Source organism: Danio rerio, chromosome 6 (assembly GCF_049306965.1).
Source record: "Danio rerio strain Tuebingen ecotype United States chromosome 6, GRCz12tu, whole genome shotgun sequence".
Classification (NCBI taxonomy): domain Eukaryota; kingdom Metazoa; phylum Chordata; class Actinopteri; order Cypriniformes; family Danionidae; genus Danio; species Danio rerio.
In genome coordinates, this window is record NC_133181.1 from 9,736,933 (window position 1) to 9,763,102 (window position 26,170).

The window sequence follows — 26,170 nt, forward strand, 5'->3', positions numbered from 1 at the left end:
CAATGTATTAAAAATGATTTGAAATAGAGTTGTCGACACTGACTTGCCCTATTCCCATTTCCCCCCATTTCCAAAGACTTATTTAGACAAACCATTGACATATTGCATATTAGCATAATGGCAGATTCAAAACAGGACTACAGTTATCTCTGTGAAAAACTGAAAACAAAAAAAAAAAAATATATATATATATAAATATATTTATTTATATATATAAATATTTATAAATGTTTCATTTGCGCACCCAATTTATATTTATAAATTCTTTGGCAGGTACAGTGTGAAAACTCGAATGACAGACAGCTGCTTCTCACTCAGGGCTGTTTATGCTAATGATAGAGAGATCATCACTAATGGACGGAGCTTTCCTTCTCCAATGGCATGTACAAAGGGATAATGTCATTTTATAAAGTGTGTGTTGGGAAAAAGGAATGTGTTTTTTGTTATTTTTGTCTCTTTTTATTAAACAATTGTATTTGTACTGCTTACAGTGATATTAACCAAACTTCTTCTCGAGTGTGATATGTTTTGCATACTAATGAAGCATTTTTGCAGAACTAGATGAAGCTGATAGAAATGCAAAGACCTGAATGTCTAAAATTAACTTGAGCTCTGCAGCTAAAATTTCTGTGAGCAGAGATGGGTTGAAACTGAACACAGAATATGTGCAGTTAAGAAGTTTTATGCTGTGTTCACACCAGACATGGAACGTGTGGATAAATTGTGCTATTCGCGCGTAAATAGACGCGTGAACATTTGAGTTTACTCGCTTCATTTGCGCGTCAAATCCGCTTCATTCTCAACTTATAATTCATAACTTAAGCACAGATGCAGACCCGTCAATAAACACGTCAGGACTATCTGCCCGGTGACTGTAGCTTCATTGCTAAATGGCTAACATAGATTTTATTAAGAAAATAACTGTGTTCATGTGTTTTATGAAAGCTGAAAAAACAGCGTAGATTCATTTGTAGCCGTGTCTGAGTCCACTAGATTCTTCAGAGGTGCACCCAGCTTTGTGAGCTCATAAACTGCTCCAGAAACTTAACCTGGATGATGGAAGCTTTCAGTGGCGCTTTTGACTGAGCCGAGCCCAGTTTGTTGAACTGTTGTCGGTGTAGGCGGGTGGATTTTCTCTCAGGACATCAACAACAGGCGCTGCGTCATAAACTTGCCCCGACAAGAGCAAGCCCCTGATTGGTTAACACGGCGCGAATGTCCACTGAAGTTCAGATTTTCAAACTTGAGCGACTCGCATGAAACTCACGTTAAGCACGCAAACACACAAAACGCTCAATTCGTGCTGCGCCATTTACGTGTATTGCGTCATTCGTGCTGTGCCATTCGCGCAATTCGCACCATTTGTACTGTGCCATTTGCGCAATTCATGACATTCGTTTGCATCACGCCGCAGGATGTCTGTTTGCGTCTTTGCATTGACTTAACATGTGAATCACTCGCACTTGACGCTTCTTCTGCGTCTGGTGTGAACGCAGCATTATGCTTTTTATAATACATAGAAAACGAGGATGTATGTATGGGTGCGGCCAATGGACGACTAGAGAAAAATTGACAAGTGACAAATTCCACTAAACTCCACCTGTTAATATCAGCTGCGTATAAAAGCTTGAGTCAGCAAATGAAAATTGTTGGGCACCTCCTGAATGTAACTTCTGCGTTGCATTAAGGATAAAAGAATTCAGTGAATTGAATTATTCATTTGTATCAGATAAATTACTAATATTTTTGACATAACATTTTTTTCGAAAATAACAAGTGAAAAAATCTAAATTTTTAATTTTTACCATTGGAGACTTGCTCTATTGACAGACTGTTGCCACACAACTGTGCTTCAACCATTTATAAAAGTGATAATTGCATAATAGGTTCCCTTTAAAATCCCAAAAAGCATTTGGGGTTGCCCTTATCCCTAAAAAAGACATTAATGGAACACTAACGTACTGTACACTAGAACATTCCCAGGACTTAAAAGATTGACCTTTTGAGTAGTACGCAATACTGTTACGTGTGAATGTAAAAGGTCTGTAAAGTTTCAAAGATCAAAAGTGAAGGATAAATGGGGTTATTGTTGTCTCCATAAAGAAAGAAACGTATCCTGAACTGCCTGAAAGAAGTTCTTTGTGATTCCAGTCTGCAGAAACTTTGCAACACATTTGCATAATGGCAAACTATGGCCAGAGCAATGTCTGTTTTGACCCTCAAACACTGTAGTTAAAGTTCAGAGACCTGAAAGTGTTTGGTTTGTGTCGTGGAAATGTTGAGAAAACAGTGATTTCTGTGGTGCAAAAGCAAATCCACTTTACTTGCACTTGTAAAGGATGAGGACTCTCTATATTGCTGTAATCAATGTATACAAGCACTCTGTTAAAGAGCTGAAATTTAGATATGGTAATTGACTTTTCTTTTTACGTTACGAGCTGTTTAAGTGCTAGACCACACTCCAAAGGAAAAGTTCCTACATTAAAGGTTTTGTATTGTTTCTGGTTCAAGTATATAAAATATTTAATCAAGAAGCAAAAATTGTATTGTTTTCCAAAAAAAAAAAAAAAAAATCAACATTTCAGAACAAGTCAATAAAAGTTCTTCCTTAAAAACAAGCAAAATTTGCCAGTGGCCTAAGCAAAATAAAATAGTATTTGATTATTATTATTATTATTGATATTATCATTTAGTTTTTCCTGATAATTGTTTTTGAATACAATTTGACTAGAAACAATTGAAACTGTGCTAGTAAGAAAATAATAGTTTTGCAGTGCAACAACAACAGACTGGGCCATCCGACCAATCAGAGCAAAGCACACTCTGCTTTTTTTTTGTTTTTTTGTTTACATCACCTGCTGATTAAATGCTAGACCACACTGCAGACTTTTTTACTTGAAGGTTCTGTATTGTTTTGTAGTTTAAATGTATTGAAAGTATTTAATCAAGAAGCAAAAAACATTGTCTTGTTTTTGGAAACAAAACAAGTGAAAATGTCAAAACTAAAAATAGCAAATTGTCAGTGGGCTAAGCAAAATAAACCTGTTTTTAAAGAAAATAATATTGTTATTATTACTTAGTTATTATTAATCAGTTCAAATATATATATATATATATATATATATATATATATATATATATATATATATATATATATATATATATATATATATATATATATATATAATTAATCAAGTAGCAAAAAAAGTCTTGTTATCAGAAAAACTAATAAAATTTCAAAACAGTTTTTCCCTAAAAATAGCTAAACATTTGCTTATGGGCTAAGCAAATAATTATTGTGATGATTATTATTATTATTATTTAGTTTTTCTTGATGCTTTTTTTAATATACTTTGATTAGAAACTAGATAAAGTAAGAAAATAATAGTTTGGGCCATCTGACCAATCAAAGCAGACTCTCAGAGAGAAGAGGTTTAGAGAGACTGGATTTTTGAAGAAACCATTTCAGATAGAGTTCTTGGAATGTATATTATATAAAAAAGGAAGTGTTATTGACCTTGAATAAATGTGTTTAATAATAATATAAAAATAATTAAGAAACCTTTAAACTAGCATATTGGGGGCATTTTAAACTGAGCTGAAATTTAAAATGAGTGAAAGGAAGAGAACTATAGAGGCAAATGTGTACATTAGAGAGGCAGAGGACAAGGGAAAACAGAATAAAAGTTTGGCTGTCACCTCATTTTCCTCATTTTTAACACTTATAAATCTGCCCTCCAGTCGCATCTGTACCTCTCAGAATGTAAATAATGGAGTTCTTGTGCTTTCATTCGAGGTGAACACCGAAATTAGCCCCAGATAACCCTACTTTCTCTCTCTCTCGCTCAAGTTCAAGGGCACAGCCGCTATGACTAGACTGTACTCGGCTCTCTCTCGCTCCTAGTGTTTCTCTCTATCCGCCCCTGGGCTCGACGGCAGCTTTGGGAAAAATCTGACATTCATCAATTTGTTATGATGGAGAGGAGCAGCTTATAGCTCTGTGCCCTCCCATCAATCACCCCACCAATTACTCCCCGCCCAGAACAAATATAAATCTTCGTTTGAGATGGCCACGGGACGGCCAGGCTTTAATGTGTTATTCCTTTAATTCCGAACCATGTCTTTCCTGCTCCACCGCAATAACACTTTTTTTTCTGGATACTTGTACTTTTATCTTGATTTTCATATCTCAGCTGCTAAAAATAGACATACAAGCTAGATAGTATCACTAGATAATTAATTTAATATTTAAAATGGTTTATTTAGTTAATCCTTGTTCTTCAAGTGGCCACCATTTAATTTCATTAATAGTATCTATTAATTTTGCTTCAGCTTAGTTCCTTATTTATCAGGGGTCGCCATAGTGGAATGAACCGACAACTATTCCGGAATTTGTTTTATGTAGCAAATGTCCTTCCAGCTGCAACCCAGTACTAGTAATATACACTCTCACATTCATTCACACTCATACACTACAGACAATTTAGTTCATCCAGTTCACCTGAACCACATGTCTGTGGACTGTGAGGGAAACCGGAGCACCCAGAGTAACACTAAGGAGAACATGCAAACTCTACACAGAAATGCAAACTGACCTAGCCAAGACTCAAACCAATAACCTTCTTCTTCCCACCAAGCTGCCCTCATTATTACACATAACACATTTCCTGATCTTTCTGTTATTAGCATGTATGTACAAAAGTAAGAATAGCCAGTTTTCTATAGTTTGTAATTTATGTTTTTTTCTCATTTATTTATGCTTTTGAATTGCATTGTGGGATCTTGTCCTCTAATCACTTCTTTTTAAGTAGAAAAGTTAAAAACTTGGAGTTTTATTATTTTTTAATAATGTAAAGTGATATTTTGTTTGGGTTGGTGTTGTAAATTATAGTGAAAATAAATTACCAGTGTCTTTTCCATTATATTACGGACTTAATTCTCTCTTAATGTTATTTTTTTACATAATATATTGTTTCAAGCTACTAAAATGTCAATAAAACTCACTTAAATTGTCAACATCAAAAGTCAACAAAGAACAGCTTAAGGTCTCAATGCAATTCAGAACCATAAAAAACAAATTTGAATCATGAAATAAGGAACTTATTAATCATTAGTTTTTTTTAACAGTTCAGTGTTATGTAGATATATTTCTATCTTAAAATGTTCAGTTCTAAAGGGCTAATTTGTTCATTTAAAATTCTTAATTTTGTTTATTTAAAATTTGTTCCGTGGACTATCGAAATAAAATATATAGCTTAAAGTGGCTAATAATTTTGACCCTGGAATGGTGTTTAAAAAAATTAATAACTGCTTTTATTCTAACCAAAATAAAACACATAAGACTTTCTCGAGAAGAAAAAATATAATTTCACACATGCTGTAAAAATTTCCTTGCTCTGTTAAACATAATCTAGGAAATATTTAAAAAGGAAAAAAAATATTTATATTAAAAGGGGGGCTAATAATTCTGACTTCAACTGTACACTCTCAGAACTAAAGGTACGAGAGCTGTTACTTGAGTGGTACCTTTTCAAAAGGTACACATTTGTACTTGAAGGGTCCATACTCGTACCTCAAAATTATTTATTAGTTCTTACAAATTTTAAGAGCAACACTTTTGTACTTTTTAGGCACCAATATGTACCCTTGAGGTATTAATAAGGCCCTTTTAGGTACAAATTTGTACCTTTTGAAAAGGTACCACCACCCCAGTGACAGCTCGAGTACCTTTATTTCTTAGAGTGTATTAAAGGTGCTGTATGTAAGTTTTTGACTCTTTTAAAGCATAATAATACCATAATATGTTTGCAGATAATTGAGAAACATGCCAAGTGAACATATTTGTTTATCTGTGCATTATGTGCTGGAAAGTCAGTCTTTGTTTCAATGTCAGTTTAGCCAATTATGCTTCAGCACATTTATTCAGTCAAAAAGGCTCTTGAAATGTGCGTCTCCGACCAAAATGCGACCTCCAGTGGACAGAAGCAGACTCCAAAATAAGATGCAGATCCACATGAGGTGGTTAGTAATTAGCAAATAACATAAACATTACAAACGTAAACATTAGGTGAGCTAATTACGTTGAAACTGCGTGTCCTAAAAACATGCTATGTGACAAGATTTGCAGTGATAAGCAGTTTGACTGTTTGCACCTGACGAAACACGACAGAAAATGAAATACAGCCATTCAGAAGCACAGAATAGTGCACTCACTGCACTCCAATACAATTGTAAGGTTTATAATCTAATTAATACATATTAAAACTCTTTAGCATTATTATATGTAGATGCTGAATCACTGATATGTGTTGGTTTTGAGTCTAAAGTTCAATTTCAAACAGTTTTATTTTCAAGATCTGAGGTGAACTGTCTGCTGCTGCTTTCAGTAGTATGGCAATAAATGTCATGTAAAATGGCATTCAAACTCACATTATTAGCATTTAACACTGAATAAAAAACGCAAGGTGTACATGAGATGATCATTGTCAGTTTTCTGTTGTTTAGCTGTTTCTAAAATAAAAATTGGAGGTGTTGGTTTGAACAAAAGTCCTTTTAATATGTAAAATATTCCTTCTATTTTGCGCCATTGCTTTTATATAGAACACAATTTAAATGAGCCTTTGTTGGTGTCATCAATCTGGCAACCTGCGCTTGCAAGGGTTTTAAACCAGGGGTGCAATACCTAGTTCAACCACTGGGTGACAAACTTACATACTGCACCTTTAATTACAAATAAAATTTTGTTCTTTTAATATCGTTTCATTCAACAACTATATTAATTTTGTTTTTGTTTTTTGTACGTAGAATACAATTTTTGAGCACCAAAATCATTTTATTTGATTGATTTCTAAAGAATCTTGATTTTGAAGACTGTTATGTTGCTTAATACTTCATACTTTCATTCAACAGTTCTCTTAAATTGTAATAATATTTCATAACACTGTATTGTATTGTTAAAATTACTGTATTGTTTTTACTATAAATGCTTCATTAGTGAGCAATACTCATGCTAAAGTCATGTAAATGCAACACTTTAAATTTAAAACTATCAGAATCAGAACAGTCAGAATTAAATAAAAACCGAAAACTATATAAATATAAGTGCTTCATGTGCAGCTGGCCATAATGTTTTGGCTCATCAGTGTATTTTGCGCTGTCCTTTTCTTTAACCTTTCTGTTTCTCTCTTCTCTCTTCTCTTTCCTAAACTTCTGCGTCCCCTGCTGGGTCACACGTAACACAAACAGTCTGAGGTATGCAGATGAGCCTGGGCTCCTTCATATTCATGAGGCTGTGCTTTTAATGAGGGACTCAATTACAGGTTCACATTACTCTCAACCTGTGACACCTTGCTCTCGGAAATAGAGAAAGAGAGAGGCTCTGAGCATTCAGCATCTCATATCTTCATCTTCAGTCTGCGTTTTTATTCTCCAGGTCATTTCTTCTCCCCTTTGCTGATCAGACCAATCCCCACTGCAGCCCTGATCTTCCATAATTAGCCAAAGTGTTTTTCTGTCTGTCTCATTCTCTCTCTCTCTCTCTCTCTCTCTCTCTCTCTCTCTCTCTCTCTCTCTCTCTCTCTCTCCCGATTGATTATCCTAATGATGACTTTTCCCATTCCATCTTCCTCCAGTTTTGCCCCTTCCTCACACATATGCATACACACGGACACGCATGTACATTCACACACACGAATATCTACATCTGCAAACACACACATATTCATACCTGAATAAATGCACATGCAAACACACACACACACACACACACACACACACACACACACACACACACACACACACACACACACACACACAAACAAACAGTGACACATACATGAATATCAGCATCTGCAAACACACACAAATATGCATATGTGGACATACAGATATGCTTGCATACACAAACTTACAGACACAAACACACACAGTCACACAAACACAAGCACCAATAGATGTGCACACACAGACACACAAATATGCATACCATACACATAAACATGTACGCATGCATACACAAAGACATGCAACACACACAAACTCACACACAAACACAAGCACACATACACACACACATGAATATCTGCATCTGCAAATACACACACAAACACACGCACACACACACACACATGCCTGCAGATACGCATGCATACTGTACACAAACATATGCAACATACACAAACTCACAGACACAAACACACAATCACGCACAAACACATGAATATCTGCAAAGACACATACATACACACACACACACACACATGCATATGCATACTGTACACACACACATGCAACATACACACACTCACAGACACAAACACAAGCACCCATACATGTGCACACACACACGCAGTCACACATACATGAATATCTACATCTGCAAACACACACACGCACACAAACATATACACATACCTACACATGCATACACAAACACATGGAACACAGAAACTCACACACAAACACAAGCACCCACGCATGCGCACACACACACACACAGTCACACATACATGAATATCTGCATCTGCAAGCACACACACACACACAAACATATACACATACCTGCACATACGCTTGCATACACTAACACATGCATTACACAGAAACTCAGAAACAAACACAAGCACCCATGCACGCACGCACACACAAACACACACACACACACACACACACACAGTCTCACACACAATCACACATACATGAATATCTGCATCTGCAAACACACATACTGTACACATACGCCTGCATACACAAACACATGCTGCATACACACTAACAAACACAAGCACCCTTAGATGCACACACACAATCACATACATGATTATCTGCATCTGAAAATACACACACACACACACACACACACACACATATGCATATGCATGCACTCACAGACATGCACACATACCGTATGTGCACACACACAGTCACATGTACATGAATAGTCACATAGGCATGCATATACAAACACACACACACACACATGTATACACAAGCACACACACTTACAAAGATATGCATATCTGCACACACATGCAAAAACACACAGACATGCACACAAAGGCATACACGCACACACAAACATGAATATCTGAACACACAGCTCTGCTATCACACACACGTATACCACACACATATGCATGCACACACAGACATATGCACATGCAATACACAAACTCACACTTGCACACTTACATACACACAGACACACACACGAGGGTCTGATTTATAGCCCGCTCCTGCTATCTTTCTCTTTTTTACGAGTAATGGGTGATCAATTCGAGAACAGTGTGACCTGTGTTTTTTCTTTGTCTCCAAACACACACACAGATGTGTGCACACACAGTGATTTGTGGTCTGTGTGGAAATGTAGCCCACTTTATTTGACACTGATTACTGCCTTTGCCTCTGAACAAGCCCACATCTCTGCTACACACACGAGAGAGAGAGAGAGAGAGAGAGAGAGAGAGAGAGAGAGACATGGCTGCTTCACTGCCGGGGTGTGGATTACATGTCACAATCCACATTTCTGTTAGATTGTATTTTTACCGAAAAATAACTGTATTAGTAAAGAGCTGTGATTGACGTAACAGTGCATTTACAATTCAAAATACAATTCCAACAGGACATTTAGGCCAAATCCCAATTCTATTTTTGTACCCCTTCCACTTTCCCTTGGCCCTTAAAACTGAGTGTGAAGGGGAAGGGCCTCGAAATTAACCCCTAAGAATAATGACAGCACTACAGCACCTGCACACGTCATCATATGTCATTGCGATCTCTTCCTTTATATGACAGGGCTTGAAATGAACCTTTCTGTTAACTTTTTTTTTTTTTTTTTTGTAATTTAACTTTTTATTGTTCACCAGCCAAGAAAAAAGAACACACTTTACATTACACATACATGAGATACATGTTACATATTCAGCCACGTGCACCCAAGACAATTAAACAAAGAATAACAATGTATATATGGAAATTAAGGTTGTGGTACCTTTGAATGTAAATACTCATTTATCCTAATTTTAAATGTTGCCAAAGATTATCCCAATTTCTATGTACTTCTCCCTCATTGTTCAATCTCCCCAGCATACACTCATATGATCCAATTTCAATCATCCCATTAATCCACTCCTTCATTTCTGGCATTCTGGGACATTTCCAGTTACGTAGTATCATCCTAGCAGCTGTAATGCATCCAATCTTGAGAAGAATAAAGCATTTTTTTTTACCTATATTAGGTATCACTAATTTATCAACAAGAAGGCATAGCCGTGGCTCCACAGGTAACTCACAGCCTAGCCAATCCTCCATTATTCTTAAAATTTTACACCAGAGGGTAAACTAGACAACATTCCCAGATCATGTGTAAATAAGTACCCTCTTCTTTATTGTCAGTGCTCCTAACTTTAAAAATGTAGGTACATCAACCAAAATTTAGTCGCACCCACCATCTAAAAGCACCTTTACTACAAGTTTTATACAAACAGATTTATTGCATTTGAAATCAACAGTAAACAAACTAACAAGCAAAAAAATATATATGAATGCATGAGAAAAATATGTCTCAACAAAATTCCGTTATCAAAAGAAAATAGATTTTTATAAAATAACTGAGTGACCAAAAGATACACGGACCGCTCACCAGCCCTGCACACACTCGTTTACATGAATGAATCTGCTAACAATATAACTGTGATGTTCTCACGGGTGCTGTCTGATATTGCACTGATGCTTTTGACATATACTGTACCTTGTTATATGCATACGTCATGTTAATAGCAATACCGGTCTTTTCATGAGTAGCGATATTAGTTTACTCAGTGTAATCCCGTTTGCGATGATGTACGTGGTGTTAAATTTTACATATAGCTGCCACTTGCATGACGGACAGCATCTGGCGATTAAATGAAGGATCAAACAGAATCTTCAAATGGACCTTTCAGATAAATGTCGCTCACTTTAACATTAATTCTTACGAATAACTGTGCTTAACACTTGGGGACAAGTTATTATAATACGTTGAAAACATTATGTAAATAATATATATAATATGTCATCAATATAACTTATTTCTAAGATAACAACAAACTCTGTACCGCATCGGATGTCATTCCCTCGCTGTAAATGCTAGTGCTCCTGTTTTTTTTTGCAACCACACTGCGCACGCATTTTGAATGTTTACAAACATGGTAATTCGTCTATAGAGAATGTGTGGCACATTTTGAAGTGCAAAATGAGATAACCAAAACCCTGTACTTTTGCCCACCTTAAGACTTATTTGCAGGACGAATGGGACAAAATTACTGCTGAAACACTTCATCACTTAGTATCGTCAGTTCCTAAATGTCTTTTAAGTGTTGTGAAAAGGAATAGTAACATTACAAAATGGTAAATGATTTACTGTTTTTGAGTAGTGTTGCAAGAACCAAAGTTGGAAAACGTGTTTAATTTGGGGGGAAAAAAATAAATAAAATAAAATAATAATAAGGAACACATTAAATAAGATTTGTTGTATTGTCTGCAATGATGTACAAGCCAAAGTGAATTTAAAAATCACCACTTTATGTTTTGCGTTTTCCATACTGTCCCAACTTTTTCTGATTAATATTTGTAAACCGAAACATTATTTCAAAGTGTGACAAACAAGAAATGATATTATTTGGACTCAGCATGGTTCATTTGGAAAATGAATGACCTCATTTAATGTTCTCAATTCCAAACAAATTATATACACTATAATTAAAAAGTTTGTGCTCACGTAATTTTTGTTGTTGTAAATTGAAATAGAACCTTCAGAGGTCTCTTGTCTCTTAAAATATAAAAACATAAAATGTCATTTATTCCTGTTCATTTCAGCAGAGTCATTTCAGTGTCATGTGATCATTCAGAAATCATTTAATAAGATTTCAGCCCTCACAGCTCAAAAGAGCAGCATTTCTACAGAACAACAGAACTTAAATTACTGTAAATACAGTATATGAGGCTTATTAAATGGTCCTCGAGGACAAACAACATCAGATAACTGAAAGTATCTTTCGACCATACACTTGAATTTTAAACTCTTTACACCTATTGCCAATTTTTATTATCGTCTAATTATCTGTGGATTAAATAATCATCGTCTCATTAAATGTTATATGACTAAAAGTGGGCTAATCTAGAGACAGAGGACAAAAAGAGGACACATTTTTACTGGACCAGAATAGTGCATGTGTGTGTGTGTGTGTGTGTGCGAGCATGTGTGTGTGTGTCCTCTCAGGAAGAAGTCACCTCTAATGAGTCGAAGTCTGTCTTTTTGTGGATGTGTGTGTGTGAGAGAAAAATGAAAAGAGGTGAAACAAAGTCATCTGCCTTTATAACAGTATAAGCCCGACTGCAAAATGTTCCCCTGAGCTTTTCTGAAGAGCTGTGTTCCTACACTTCAGATAATTGATCAGATAGTAAAGAAAAAGACTGAAATGAAAGGGGGAAAAAAACAATGGGTGGAGGAAGGAAGAATAAACACGAATCGTATGTGTGTGTGTGTAGTATTAAGTGTTATTTAAGGATTGAATTTCAGCGAACATTGGAGTATCGGTATCTGGACTGCTGTCAGCATGTGCTCTGTTTCTCTTTCTCTCCAATATTGTCGCAGGTGAGATGGGTTACAATTGGCTTCCATCACCAGATCATCTGTCACGCTGTCAGGATGTCAGGGCAAAACTGTCTCACTGAGAAATGCAAACTGAACCCTGTGCAAAATGGCTCTGCAATAGTAGAAGATTCGTGATTCGTGCTTTGCAGTAATAAATGGAGCTTTTATTTAAAGCTTTGCAGCCTGTTTCGTGATACACATGTACGGGAAGCTGCAGTGTAACTGATGCAGCAGGTGTGAGTTGAGCTTTCACTCCATGCTTCTGCTTTTTTGGGCGAAACTACTTTTATTTTTTACATCTCACTAGTATCACGAAAGCTGCGTTCAGACTGGAAGACCTTTAAAAATCTTTTTAAAAAATCAATTATGAATTGATCATAGCTTCTGAGAGTCCAAAAAGTTCTGCTTATTGATAAATAATGTTATGATCACTGTTATAACATCAAGTTATGATGGAATTGATTGTATATAGTATATTTTTCTTATATTTACACTTGTTTCTTGTTTTAAAAAAATAAACCCCTTCTGTTTTCTTTATATTATTATAAATCCCCCTTTCCAAAGTGTCACCATCAGCATGAACATTCATGAAGCCGAGCTCAACTGTGTGGTTGTGTATTTCAGTCGACGCCAGGTGCATTCGTCACTCTCAGAGTCATTAGGCCGTTAGTGAATGATCATTACTTCAGCTCATAATCGCTGTTATTTCCTCCAGGAACACGAGGAGAGCCGCGAGTCGGCACTCAGACTCAATGGATGTTTGAGTGGGGAATGTTGCGCCTCTGAGCGTCGAGGGCACAAGGACAGATCACTGCTCACTGCTAATAGGAGTCTGCAGTTAAATTTATCTTTGATTATAGTACCACTTATTATCAAAGCTTTAACATCTATGCATGAAAATGGAATTATCCTAACAGCGTTCTGTTGTTTATTTAAGGTGTTTATTTAATTGAGGAAACACCAGTTATTTAAATGTACAAAACAACTCGGCTTCAATCATTTATTAATTTCATTTTATTTTTTTGCTACAGTATGTCCCTTATTTATCAGGGGTTGCCACACCGCAATAAACCAACAACTATTCTGGCATATGTTTTACACAGTGGATGCCCTTCCAGCTGTAACCCAGTACTGGAAAACACCCATACACTCTCGCATTCACACACACTCATACACTACGGACAGTTTTGTTGACCCAGTTCACCTATAGCACATGTCTTTGGACTGTGGGGGAAACAAGAGCACCTGGAGGAAAGCCACGCAAACACAAGGGGGAGAACATACAAACTCCACACAGAAGGCCAACTGGCCCAGCTGGGACTCAAACCAGAGACCTTCTTGCTTCAAGGGGACAGTACTAACCACTTAGTTACCGTGCCACCAAACCTATACTTTAACTGCTGTATGTAAAAAGGCTTGCAATTTTGTAAAAGTTTATTCACATTGTATGACTTTATTTACTTACTTTACTTGATAATTTTATAATGATATTGTAACATTGAACTCAAAGACAATTTTTGTCTACATTTCAGTATGAAGTTGTTTATACAATATTTAAAAAATTGGGAACACTTTACTTAAAGGAGTGTTCATAAGACTGCCATCCCTTTATAATCATGACATGACGCATGTCCTGAATGTGAATGAGGATTTATGCATGTTTATGACAACTATTATTAAGAGTCATTTGCTTATTTATGTCATTTTTAAATGTAAAGATGCCATTGTTTATTATGACAACTTGACATAAATATATCACAACTTTGCAAAAAGTTTTTTTTTTCATTGTCATGACATTACCAAGACAACATAACTGGTCATAAATCTGTCATAAACATAATTGTCATGAGGCATAACTGTCATAAATATTTTTTCTGACCACATTTGCAGTGGAACAAATTGTATTTGTTATAGAAATGTGTCTTTAAAGGTGTCATTACCGTTACAAAAATTACCATTTTAAAAAAAAGTTAAAATTCATTTTTAACAGCGTCATTAATATTTAATTACATTTAATAACAAATTTAGCTTTTACCACAGTAGTTGAGGCAATATATATATATATATATATATATATATATATATATATATATATATATATATATATATATATATATATAATATATAAACAGCGCCATTAATATATATATATATATATATATATATATATATATATATATATATATATATATATATATATATATATATATATTAATGACGCTGTTATAAAATTTATGACATTATAATTTATAATGGTTCATGACAATCATGTTTATAACAGATTTATGACAAGTTTTGTTGTCTTGGTCATGTCAAGTTGACATAGACAAAAACAGGCTGTGACGTATTTGTTTCTCAAGTTGTCATAACAAACAGTGTCATCTATGCATTACAGTGGTGTTAAGTAACAAATTATAAATACTCAAATTACTATAATTAAGTAGTTTTTTCTCAGGAATTGTAATTTACGAAGTAGTTTTACTCCACTACTTTCCTTCAACCTGCAGTCACTTCTTTATTTCTTTCTTGTTTATGGGGATTCGAAAACATCCAATCTAAAATCAACCAGATACTATAACGACGTCTAATCATGTTACAGGTTGACGTATATCAGATGTTAGATTTCGGTTGCCAAACCTGACAAATGTCAGTGTATGTATGTCAGACGTATGACGCTGGTTTAAGATGTTTGCCCGATGTTGGATTTTAGTCACTTTCTAACACGAGCTAAATTCGACAAAATATCAACGTCATTTCACGTCATTATTGGACATCAAAATAACTGTCTGGACGCTGGCTACACACTGAATTTTAGTTACCTGATGTCACAACCTAAATCTAAAAAATTAGAATGATGTTGTGATGTTCTGAGCAATAACTAAATGCACTACAGAATATTACGTATGCACACAGTCACAAATTACATGTACAGTTGAAGTCAGAATAATTGGCCCCCTCTTTGAATTTTTTTTTCTATTTTAAATATTTGCCAAATGATGTTTAACAGAGCAAGGAAATTGTCAGAGTCTGATTTATACTATATAAACCACGTTATACTATAACTTGCCTAATTACCCTAACCTGCCTAGTTAACATAATTAACCTAGTTAAGCCTTTAAATGTCACTTTAAGCTGTATAGAAGTGTCTTGAAAAATATCAAGTCAAATATTACTTACTGTCATCATGGCAAAAATAAAATAAAACAGTTTTTAGAAGTGAATTATTAAAACTATTATGTTTAGAAATGTGTTGAAAAAATCTTCTCCGTTAAAAACAAATTTGGGAAAAATAAACAGGGGGCTAATAATTCAGGCAGGCTAATAATTTTGACTTTAACTGTACAATTATTAGCTTCTTACAGTGTAATACTCACTACTCTTCTTGAGCACTTTTGATAGGTCAACTTTTTACTCATACTTGAATAATATTTACAACTGATACTTTTACTCTACTTGCACTACATGTTTAGACAAGTAATGGTACTTTTACTGAAGAATGATTTTCCAGTACTCTTTCTACCTCTGATGCATGATAACCGAGTGAATGACACTTAATTACAGTTGTTATACACATACATAAAATCTTATTCACATTCATGATGTCATGTCACAGACCTTCAACTAATGTTACTAAAAACTCTATTTTTTTACTTTTATTTTTATTTGTACTTTTTTATTTTATTTATTTATTTTTTTATATCCTCAAAACAATAAAAAAACTGTAGAGATATTAATAAGATGGTATGCAGAAATGAACATTTAAAGCATGCCAAAACAGTGTCGAGTTAAAAAAAAAAAACATTATGAGTTAACCAAAACACAGATTGTAATCGTATTCAGAGTAAATCTTAATTTTTAGTTTTGTTGTGCTTTTAGTTTAGTTTAGTTTAGTTTGTTGTGAATTAATTTATCTAAAGTAATTCTCGTTTTAAGAAATATAGCATTATTGTAAAGTGTTAATGATTGCAGTCCAACAGGCACCTTGGAGACAAACACACACACACATACACACACACTAAGGACAGTCACCTCTAGTACCGACAGGACAGGCTCCGTCTGACACCACCAGCACCTCTGTCTGCAGTTTACAGGCGTCTTTGCGCAGGAGACAGTGGTTCTCATAGCTCTCGCCATTCGATCCGCACACTGGAGCATAGTCACCGCTGCACTGCAAACAGAGAGAAAGAAGAGGCACAGGTGTCACAGATGCATGTTTAATGGTCAGATCAGATGAGGACCAACTTTAATTACACCGGCCTCTGAAACACAAGACATCTGTTCTGGGGGATCTGCGCGCAGCTACCGAAGGGTGAAAGAAGTCAGGGATAATCCAAAGCTAGGTGTGCATTACACTGTTACACTGCTTAATGTGACGTATAGTGCATTAGAATCATGTAATGAAAACCTAGCTGTGGATTATCCAGTTTAGAATATGGTCAGTTGCCAAAACCGATGGGTTAAAGCTGATCTGGGGAATTTACAGTAAGACCTTCTGGGATGTTTGTGGTTGCAATATCTGGTGTGTTCATGTATCTTTGATCAGAGCAAGATGGCGAGGTACTTTTTTAAATCGAGACAGTGAATGTGACTTTTTTTTATGTTTTCAATAAATGAAGTTGTTGTAAACTGAATCACTATACTATATTGTAGACTATAGAGTGTTTCTGAGCTATGGTAGAGAGCAGTTGTCACTCAGCTGAATGAAACTTGTATATTTTGCTAATTACTGCTGCTGAAAATGACCATGTTTTGTCATGTTTTGGCCTGTACTAATCGGTCAGACTGGAAAAATTTCATTTAGAATACGAATGCCAAGTGATGCACCGATCCCAATACTTGGATCGGATATTCTAGTCAATAGTGATAGCCTATTACAGATTTCAAAGAGAGATCTTAATATTAAAAGGGAAACCAAAAAGCAGGTCAACATCAGATCATATCAATGTCTAAACGAATGCTCAAATAATGTTGCCTAGTTTACAGCAAGTATCATGTTTTTAGTTAGATTGTGTGTCTGTCATATACAGTAGGCCTATAGGTCTGTTATTTTTACTAAACAAGATATATTATTAGAGGTTATCACCAGAGCAATTGAAACTGTCATGTTAAAAAACAACCAAACAAAACAAAAAAAGGTACAGTGCTGGGATTGGATCTGTATTGGTCGATACTCTGAATTTTGGTATGATGAGTGGATCAAAAAAAAAGTTGTAGCGGTGCATCCCTACTAAAGTCAAATGTTTATCACTATTAAACTCCATTTTGGTAAACATTTCCTCCTTATTTAAAGTCATTCTCTATTCATGATTTAGCCGTACACATTCCTTCCCCATTTTCATCACGCTTTGCTGTAGCACTCACATCTGTCGTTTCTAGGTGATCATCAACCGTTCTCAGGGGATGACTGACAAAACATTGCTGCTGCTCTGATACAAGTTTTCTCTATGGACAAAATTTAAAAAGCACTGCAGTGTTTGGGTGTTCTGTGTTGGTCTGATATAGTCTACCGAAATGTGTATATTCCATACAAAGTATTAAGCTGATTAAAGTATTAACTAGGCGTGCCTGGAATACGCGAGCAGCCCCTTAGATTGCTTAAATAATCAAAAAGAATGTCTTCAGTAGTACATTATCAATCCAAAAAAAAAGTGTTTACATCCAAGCTGAGGCATAATTTCCAAGGCGGACATACCCTCCTCACTTTTCAAAATCCTATTTAAATCACTGTATCCGAAATTCATTCATTCATTCATTCATTCATTCATTCATTCATTCATTTTCTTTTCGACTTAGTTCCTTTATTATTCAGGCATCAACCAAACTTGCCAGTAAGTTAGTGTAAATTTTACATTTATTTTTTTACATTTACGTTTACAGTGTATATTTCATGTTTATTGCAAAATATATATCAAGTATGTTAAGAGTGTAGTGAGATTGACTGGATTGTGGAGCAAGTCTCACTGTAATTCTCTGATTTATAGAATTTTCTGTACAGCATCATGTTTTAAAATAGTAAACTTTTTAAAGATGAGTTGAATTATTGTGGGTGGAACAAAAGCAAAAACAATATCCCTGTCTAAAGTTTTTCCCATGGACATTTTCCTTTCAATTACTTTCTTATGGAGTTTTTACTTCTACAACCTGACTGTTGCTCTCTATTGCTGGTGAAACACCTGCCTGCAAACCTGACACACTCACATACCTATGGCTTACAGGGACACTCCATAGGCGTGATATATTTTATACAGTAAAAACTGCTTATGATATGGCCCTACTCCAAAACCCAATCCTTGAATTTGAATATCAAAACACTCAAATATGATGTTTAAGCATCTTGAATAATAGGGACACAAGGTGTGACCCTGTAAACCACCTTAATAGAGTACAACTAAGTCATACCCATGTCATTATACAGCTTCATGTCCCTGTAAACCACATATACCTGTACACACACACACAAACCCTGGCTGAGGAACACAAGAGCAGTGGTGTGATTATGGCCAGCTGTGTTGTGATGCCTGGAGGACGCGGGTCACCCCAAGGCAAGAACACAGAAGGTGAATTCGTTTCACTCATATATCAAGCCCACACCAGCAGATAGAGGTTATTTACATCAGCCATTAAACAAGAGGTCATCCATCTGTCTGTATACACACACATCCGCACACACAACTGACACACAGCAAACACACAGTAAAATCACTGGAAACACACACACACACACCAAACACAGAACTGCTGACAAATAGCCTGAGGGTAAAAGAGAGCACAAGTGAGAAGGACAAAAACATGGAAGAGAGGGTGACTCTTTCAAACTTTCACATCTCTGCTGTGATTTATAAATCACAGGCAGCCAGCTATACACCAGAGTAGGGGATTTCAATGTACACTTCAATGTACACTGCAGCGATGTCGCATTTCTGAAGTTGATCAGCTGTCTTCAGTTTCATGTTTAGTTAAATGCATTTGTAATTGCATTTGTAATTAATTATTGGCAATTATGTGAAAAAGTTCTATGAAATTAAAGGTATTTTAGATGTTAGTAGCAGTATTGTTAGTTTTTAGGATATCTATAAGCTTGTGTGCTCCAAAACAGTGAAAAAATTTGCATTTAGAAGACATAAAACTGATATAAACATGTAAAGCTTTGTCACTTCCGCCTAAATGAATCAACTGTTTTATTCTCGTCACTTCAAACTTCAATTTGACCAATCAAATGCTTTCTAGATCTGACATGCCCCACCCCCTTCAAGACACTTTACATTTGATGCGTTTGAGCTCAGCCACTCTCACTGGGAGAGTGTTGATTAAACAAAACACCATTGGCTGTTTTATTTAAAGGGGAGGAGCTACACACTATGTCCCAACCCCTCTTCTTGTTTAGGTTGAAATTACTTCAAACATTGAATCAAAATTCACATTTAAAACACTTCATTGGACCTTTAAGACAAATTTACCCTGCACCAACAGACTGCTTAGTTACTTGCTCTGTAGTTTTATTTTTGAGATTAAGATTGAGATTAAGTAACCAATATCCAGTAATCTAAAATAAAAAATGACTTAACAAAGACCAAAATCTGTTTGTGCCAAGTTGAAATCCCAGCTTGAGGACTTTTCCCAATTCCGTCCCCATCTCTCACACCAACTTTGCTTCTACTACTACTGTCTTATCACAAAAAAATATATACAGAAGACAGAGTTATTAGCTCCCTGAATTATTTGCCTATATTATTGCTATATTATTATTAATTATTTGCCCCCCCCATTTTTCCCCAATTTCTGTTTAACGGAGATCAGATTTTTTTTAACACATTTCTAAACAAAATGGTTTTAATAGCTCATTTCTAATAACTGATTTCTTTTATCTTTGTCATGATGACGGTACATAATATTTGACTAGATATTTTTCAAGATACTTCTATATAGCTTAAAGTGACATTTAAAGGCTTAACTAGGTTAATTAGGTTAACTAGGCAGGTTAGGGTAATTAGGCAAGTTATTGTATAATGATGGTTTGTTCTGTAGACTATCGAAAGCAAAAATAGCTTAAAGGGGCTAATAATTTTGTCCTAGAAATGTTTTTTTTTTTTTTTAACTGCTTTTGTTCTAGCCGAAATAAAACAAATAAGACTTTCTCCAGAAGAAAAAATTTTATCAGACATACAGTGAAAATTTCCTAGCTCTGTTAAACATCATTTAGGAAATATTTAAACGGAAGAGAGACAAAAGGGGAGCTAATAATTCTGACTTGAACTGTATATAAAAAAATAAATCTTTAAAAATAAAGACCAAAACCTCGCCAAAAGTGTTGTTAAAATATTTCTTTCTTATTGTTTATTGACTGTAATTCCAACACTCTCACGGCAATTTGTAAAGTTTTGATTTAGTGGCTAACTTGTATGAATTCATACAGCCTAATTTATACAGATTTGCTCATCTACCAATGATGGGTTGGGTTTAGGAGTGGGAGTTGGGTGTCACGAGTTCTTACGAATTAGCCACTTAACTGACAAACGTAAAATAGTTGCGTTTCCTTGTGAGATCAGGCTAGTTTAAGTAAATCCAGTCTAAAACCCAAGCTGATGTCAAAGAATTAGTGCCAACAAAAACTGACTGTGTTATTGGCTTGTGTCGGTTGTGTCAAGAGCTGTGCATGAACACACCAAATGGATGAAAATGAGTGTGTGCTCTGTGTGAAAAGATAAATCTTTCCATAACTTTTCGCTCACCACTGAGGAATTCACTCATGCAAATGATCATTTACAAATATTTAAGAAATGTAATGGACTGACAGTGGAAATCTGTGTATTTTCTCTTGACTTCTGTGTGTGGTTTTGTCATTTTAGTTTTTGTTTTTACGCTCTGATTTGTAGATGAACAGCCAATCAGAGCACTCTCTTTCACCAACATATGATGGCGATTCTACATGCTGAATCAGGCAAACTCACTCTAACTTAAGCCCTTAACACATTTGGCCCTGTGCTGTTGGACTGTGGAGGCCATTTGAGTCCATCCTGTTAAGGCCATCCTGCTGTAAGTAGCCATCAGAAGATGGGTACACTGTGGTCATACTAATGAGCCCAAAGTATGCCAAGAAAATACCCCCCACAGCATTAGACCACCAACACCAGCCTGAACTGTTGATATAAGGCAGGATGAATCCATGCTTTCATGTTGTTGACGCCAAATTCTGACCCTATAATCCGAATGTCGCAGCAGAAATCGAGACTCATCAGACCAGGCAACATTTTTCCAATCTTCTATTGTCCAATTTTGGTGAGCCTGTGCAAACTGTAGTCTCAGTTTCCTGTTCTAAGCTGACAGGAGTGACACGCGGTGTGGTCTTCTGCTGCTGTAGCCCAGCTTATTATTTAAGTTACTGATTATTTAAGTTACTGATGCCTTTCTAAGTTACTGATGCCTTTCTATCAGCTCAAACCAGTCTGGCCATTCTCCTTTGACCTCTGGCATCAAAGAGCATTTGCGCCCAGAGAACTGCCACTCACTGGATATTTTCGCTTTTTCCGATCATTCTTTGTAAACCGTAGAAATGGCTGTGCGTGAAAATCCCAGTAGATCAGCAGTTTCTGAAATACTCAGACCAGCCCGTCTGGCACCAACAACCATGCCACATTCAAAGTCACTTAAATCACCTTTCTTCCTCATTCTGATGCTCAGTTTGAACTGCAGCAGATCGTCTTGACCATGTCTACATGCCTAAATGCATTAAGTTGCTGCCATGTGATTGGCCGATTATAAATTTGCATTAACAAGCAGTTGGAAAGGTGTACCTAATTAAGTGGCCGGTGAGTGTAGATCAGTTACTAAAACAAAAGCCAGTCAGACAAGTACTAGCTCAAATTGCAACTCTTATAAAAAGATTAATATGTAACAATCTCAATTGCCTAATTTGATACAAATGTGTGAAACAAAGGAAGTGAAAACTATATAAACTGATAAAACTACATTAGAACAAGAAACTTTTATTCAGATCAGGTGTTGGTTTATGGGTTTATTTACCTACCCATAGGCATAATGTATTTTATACTGTAAAAAAAAATGCTCAACCTACCCCTAAAACATTAAGTATAATTTTTAAGCATTTTGAATTATGAGGACACATGACACGTCCTTGTAAACCACCTTTATAAAGATGAACTAGTATATAACCATGCCATTATACAATTGTGTGTCCTTCTAAACCACATAATCAAGTACACACACACTTCCATGTAATGGTAGCTACAAACATAAACAAAAACAGATCAGTTCTACTAGCTCAATGTTCACCGTCTACATTAGCAAAATAGGCAACATCACAAAGAAGAGCTCAAATATGTGATGAAAGATTGACAAAAGGAAAAGAGAAGAGAAAGCACAAAATAGAAAGATGCAGAGAAATGAAAGCCTGAAATAAGAAAATCAATGCTAGCAGGTGAAGGATGAATAGAGAGGGAGGAAAGATGACGCAACTTCTGTTTCCTCATACATCTTCAGGCAGCAGCGGCTTTTTGACGAGGATATTAAAACATGTCATTAAGAGAAATTCTTTCTTCCTGTTCTTCCATTTACTGTAACTGCTCTCATCTATCTCTCACGTCGTTTTTTTCTTGCTCTGTAGGACTGCATCCCTCATTGTGTCCTGGCTTTCAGACCCAGCCATCTTTAGCAGCCTGCTCCATTTCATTTTTACGAAAACATCTAATAAAAATAAGTATTTCATGAACAGTTTGGAATGTTTGACAAACAAAGTCAAAGCAAATGATCAATATTAGTGGAAGCTGACCCAAACAAGAATACTATTTTCTTTTTATTAAGTTTTTTTTTTTTTTTTTTTGTCTATTTTGTCATTAATTTTGCATTAAAGGCTATTTTGTTAATAGATAAAACAATGACAGCCAGTGAGAATCCATTAATGCTCATGCATTTAAATCAGCCGATGACAGAGAAGTTCACTGCCATATCTGTCTGATAAATTAAAACTGTTTTAAAGACGAACATTTTTCTATATATTGTGCAGCCCTTATAATAATTTTTCTCATATATGAAGTATCTCATCTACCCAAATGGCATTGGTGTCAATGCAGCAGTTTTATTTATTTTATTTTATGAAAATTTGCTCTAGTTGTTTCCGACAACCGTGTTCCTGAAGGCACACCAACAGTACTTATTTTCAACCAGGAACATATGAAGCGACTCCAAAATCTGAAGTTAATGGGTCAGATAAGGAAGACATCCAAACTACGTACTGTTGGTGTGCCTCCAGGAACAGGGTTGGGAAACACTGCTCTAGATTTCATCAGTAGTTTACAGAATAAAGCTGAAATTAAATTTTACTCAAACACTTTGAATTGTAAACACATTTAAAACAAGTTTCAAAAGTTCACACTTAGCTGATGATTGATTATAAGGCTTGTTAAGCATGCTGTCCTGGGAGAGAGCCCTGAGCTCATTAGATCCTCGAGCCCGGGGCTCCCTCCCGTGTTCAAGGTAAGAGGGGAGTTTGAGCTCAGGTAGATCTTAAGAACTCCCCTGTTGTAGTAGCAAATGAACAGATAGTTATTGCTCTTAAGAGATTACTACTTATGCTGTGTTCACACCAGAAGCGGGATGCGCGGATAAATCACTCTATTCGCGCGTAAATAGCCGCGTGAACATTTGAGGTTACTCGCTTTATTTGCGTGTCAAACCCCGCTTCATTCGCGTGTCAAATTCACTTAGGAAACAGACGCGCATTTGCATGATGGGCAGAGCTTCTGTCAGCCCCGTGACTCTAGCTTCATAGCTAAATGGCTAACATGGATTTTATAAAGAGAATAACAGTGTTTATGTGCTTTATGAAGGATGATAAACAGCGTCGATACGTTTAGGGCCATGTCTGAGTCCACTACATCCTTTCAGAGGTGCATCCAGCTCTTTAAGCTCATATAATCCTCCAGAAACTGAACCTGGCTGATGGAGGTTTTCAGCGGTGCTTCTGACTGAGCCCAGCCCAGTTTGATGAACTTCTTGTCTGTGTCTGACAAGATACTCCACAATCACGCCCCCACAAGAGCAAGCTCCTGATTGGTTAACGCGGTGCGAATGTCCGCTGAAGTTCAGATTTTCGAACTCGAGTGATTCGCGCGAAACGCGCATTAAGTGCGTCAAACGCGCAAAATGATCAATTCGCGCCACGCCATTCGCACATATCGCGCCATGCGCACCACGCCATTCGCACAATTCTCGTCATTCGCGCGTATCGCGCCACAGGATGTCTATTCGTGCTTTTGCATTGACTTAACATGTAAATCACTCGCGCTTGACGCGCGTTCCGCGTCTGGTGTGAACGCAGCATTACTAGGAGCAAGTCTATAGTGCTGATTTAGATAAGTCAATTAACTTGAGTTGCATGTTTGTGGACGGTGGTAGGAAACTGGGGAACCTGGGGGAAACCCACGTGAGCATGGGGAGAACGTGTAAACTCCGCACAGAAACATTGGCTGGCTTGGTAAGGACTAGAACCAGTGACATTCTTGCTGTGAGGTAGCAGTTCTAACCACTGTGCCACCGTGCCACCAATCTAGGAAAGGACAAGGAGTAAGGGTGGAAAGGGGGGACTCTTTAAAATGAAGATGGCTGTTATATGGAACTTAGGGTATTTAAAGTGGCTTAGGAATCGTCTGATTGATGAATCATAAATTGGATAATGCGGGACCGGCTGCAAGCAATCATAAGCACATGATCCTCTCGAAATTAGTTTATAAATATACTTCACTTAAAACAAAATTTTCCATGGTTGTAAATTTGTTCATTATTTTAGTCGCGAATTTGCTTTTAATGAATAGATTATCATTTGATGGTGGGGATTTAAATCTAGTTCTTGTTATGCTTCTTGTATAATTCATGATGTGCACAGGCTAATACAACAATGAGAGAGTTCAAATGCACTACAAGTTAAGAAAACAAATGCAAATAGAAAAACGGTATCAAATTTAGAAAACGTCTTAATCATTTTGACAACACACATGCATGCAAATGCTTACAACACATGCAAATGCAGAATCGCACTGCAAATAGCACAGACCACAATGTAAAAATGCCAATGGATCTTAAAAATTGTGACAAACCCAACTGTTTACTGTTTAGAGTCAGTGGTGCTGTCAGAGATCTGAGAAGTGTGTTTTTTCAACACAGGCTCATTGTGAATACGTAGCCCCGTATACATTTCTGGAGAGAGCAAATTATGTAGCCAGAGGTACGTGTGGCCGCATTTCATCTTTAAAACTAATAATACGGGGAGGTACTGTATGTTGCTGTCGATGGCTTCTATTTCTTTTCATGCTACCAGCTGACCGCCTATCTCCCTGTGGACAGCTTTTCCACTCTTACCAGTTTGTCCAGTGGCAGAAAATAAAATAAATAAATTTCAGGGTGAGAACGTGGTAAAATCTGAAAACATGGTAAAAATTAGGTGGCTGCATGGCCTTTTCTTTTTTCTGGATTGCTTTTAAAAACTGGAGAACTGTCGGGTGGGTTTAGGTAAGGGGGTGGTTGGGG

The 26,170-nt window shown here is 36.2% G+C and overlaps 1 protein-coding gene across 1 annotated transcript in view; it reads right to left on the bottom strand.

Annotated features, from left to right (window-relative positions):
- The window catches only part of tmeff2b (transmembrane protein with EGF-like and two follistatin-like domains 2b), a 106,171-nt gene that overhangs the window by 37,883 nt on the left and 42,118 nt on the right, over nucleotides 1-26,170 (bottom strand). Inside the window, exon 3 of the mRNA XM_021476996.2 lies at nucleotides 16,661-16,799. Coding sequence (XP_021332671.1) covers nucleotides 16,661-16,799 — 139 coding nt within the window. The remainder of the gene's footprint in view (nucleotides 1-16,660; nucleotides 16,800-26,170) is intronic.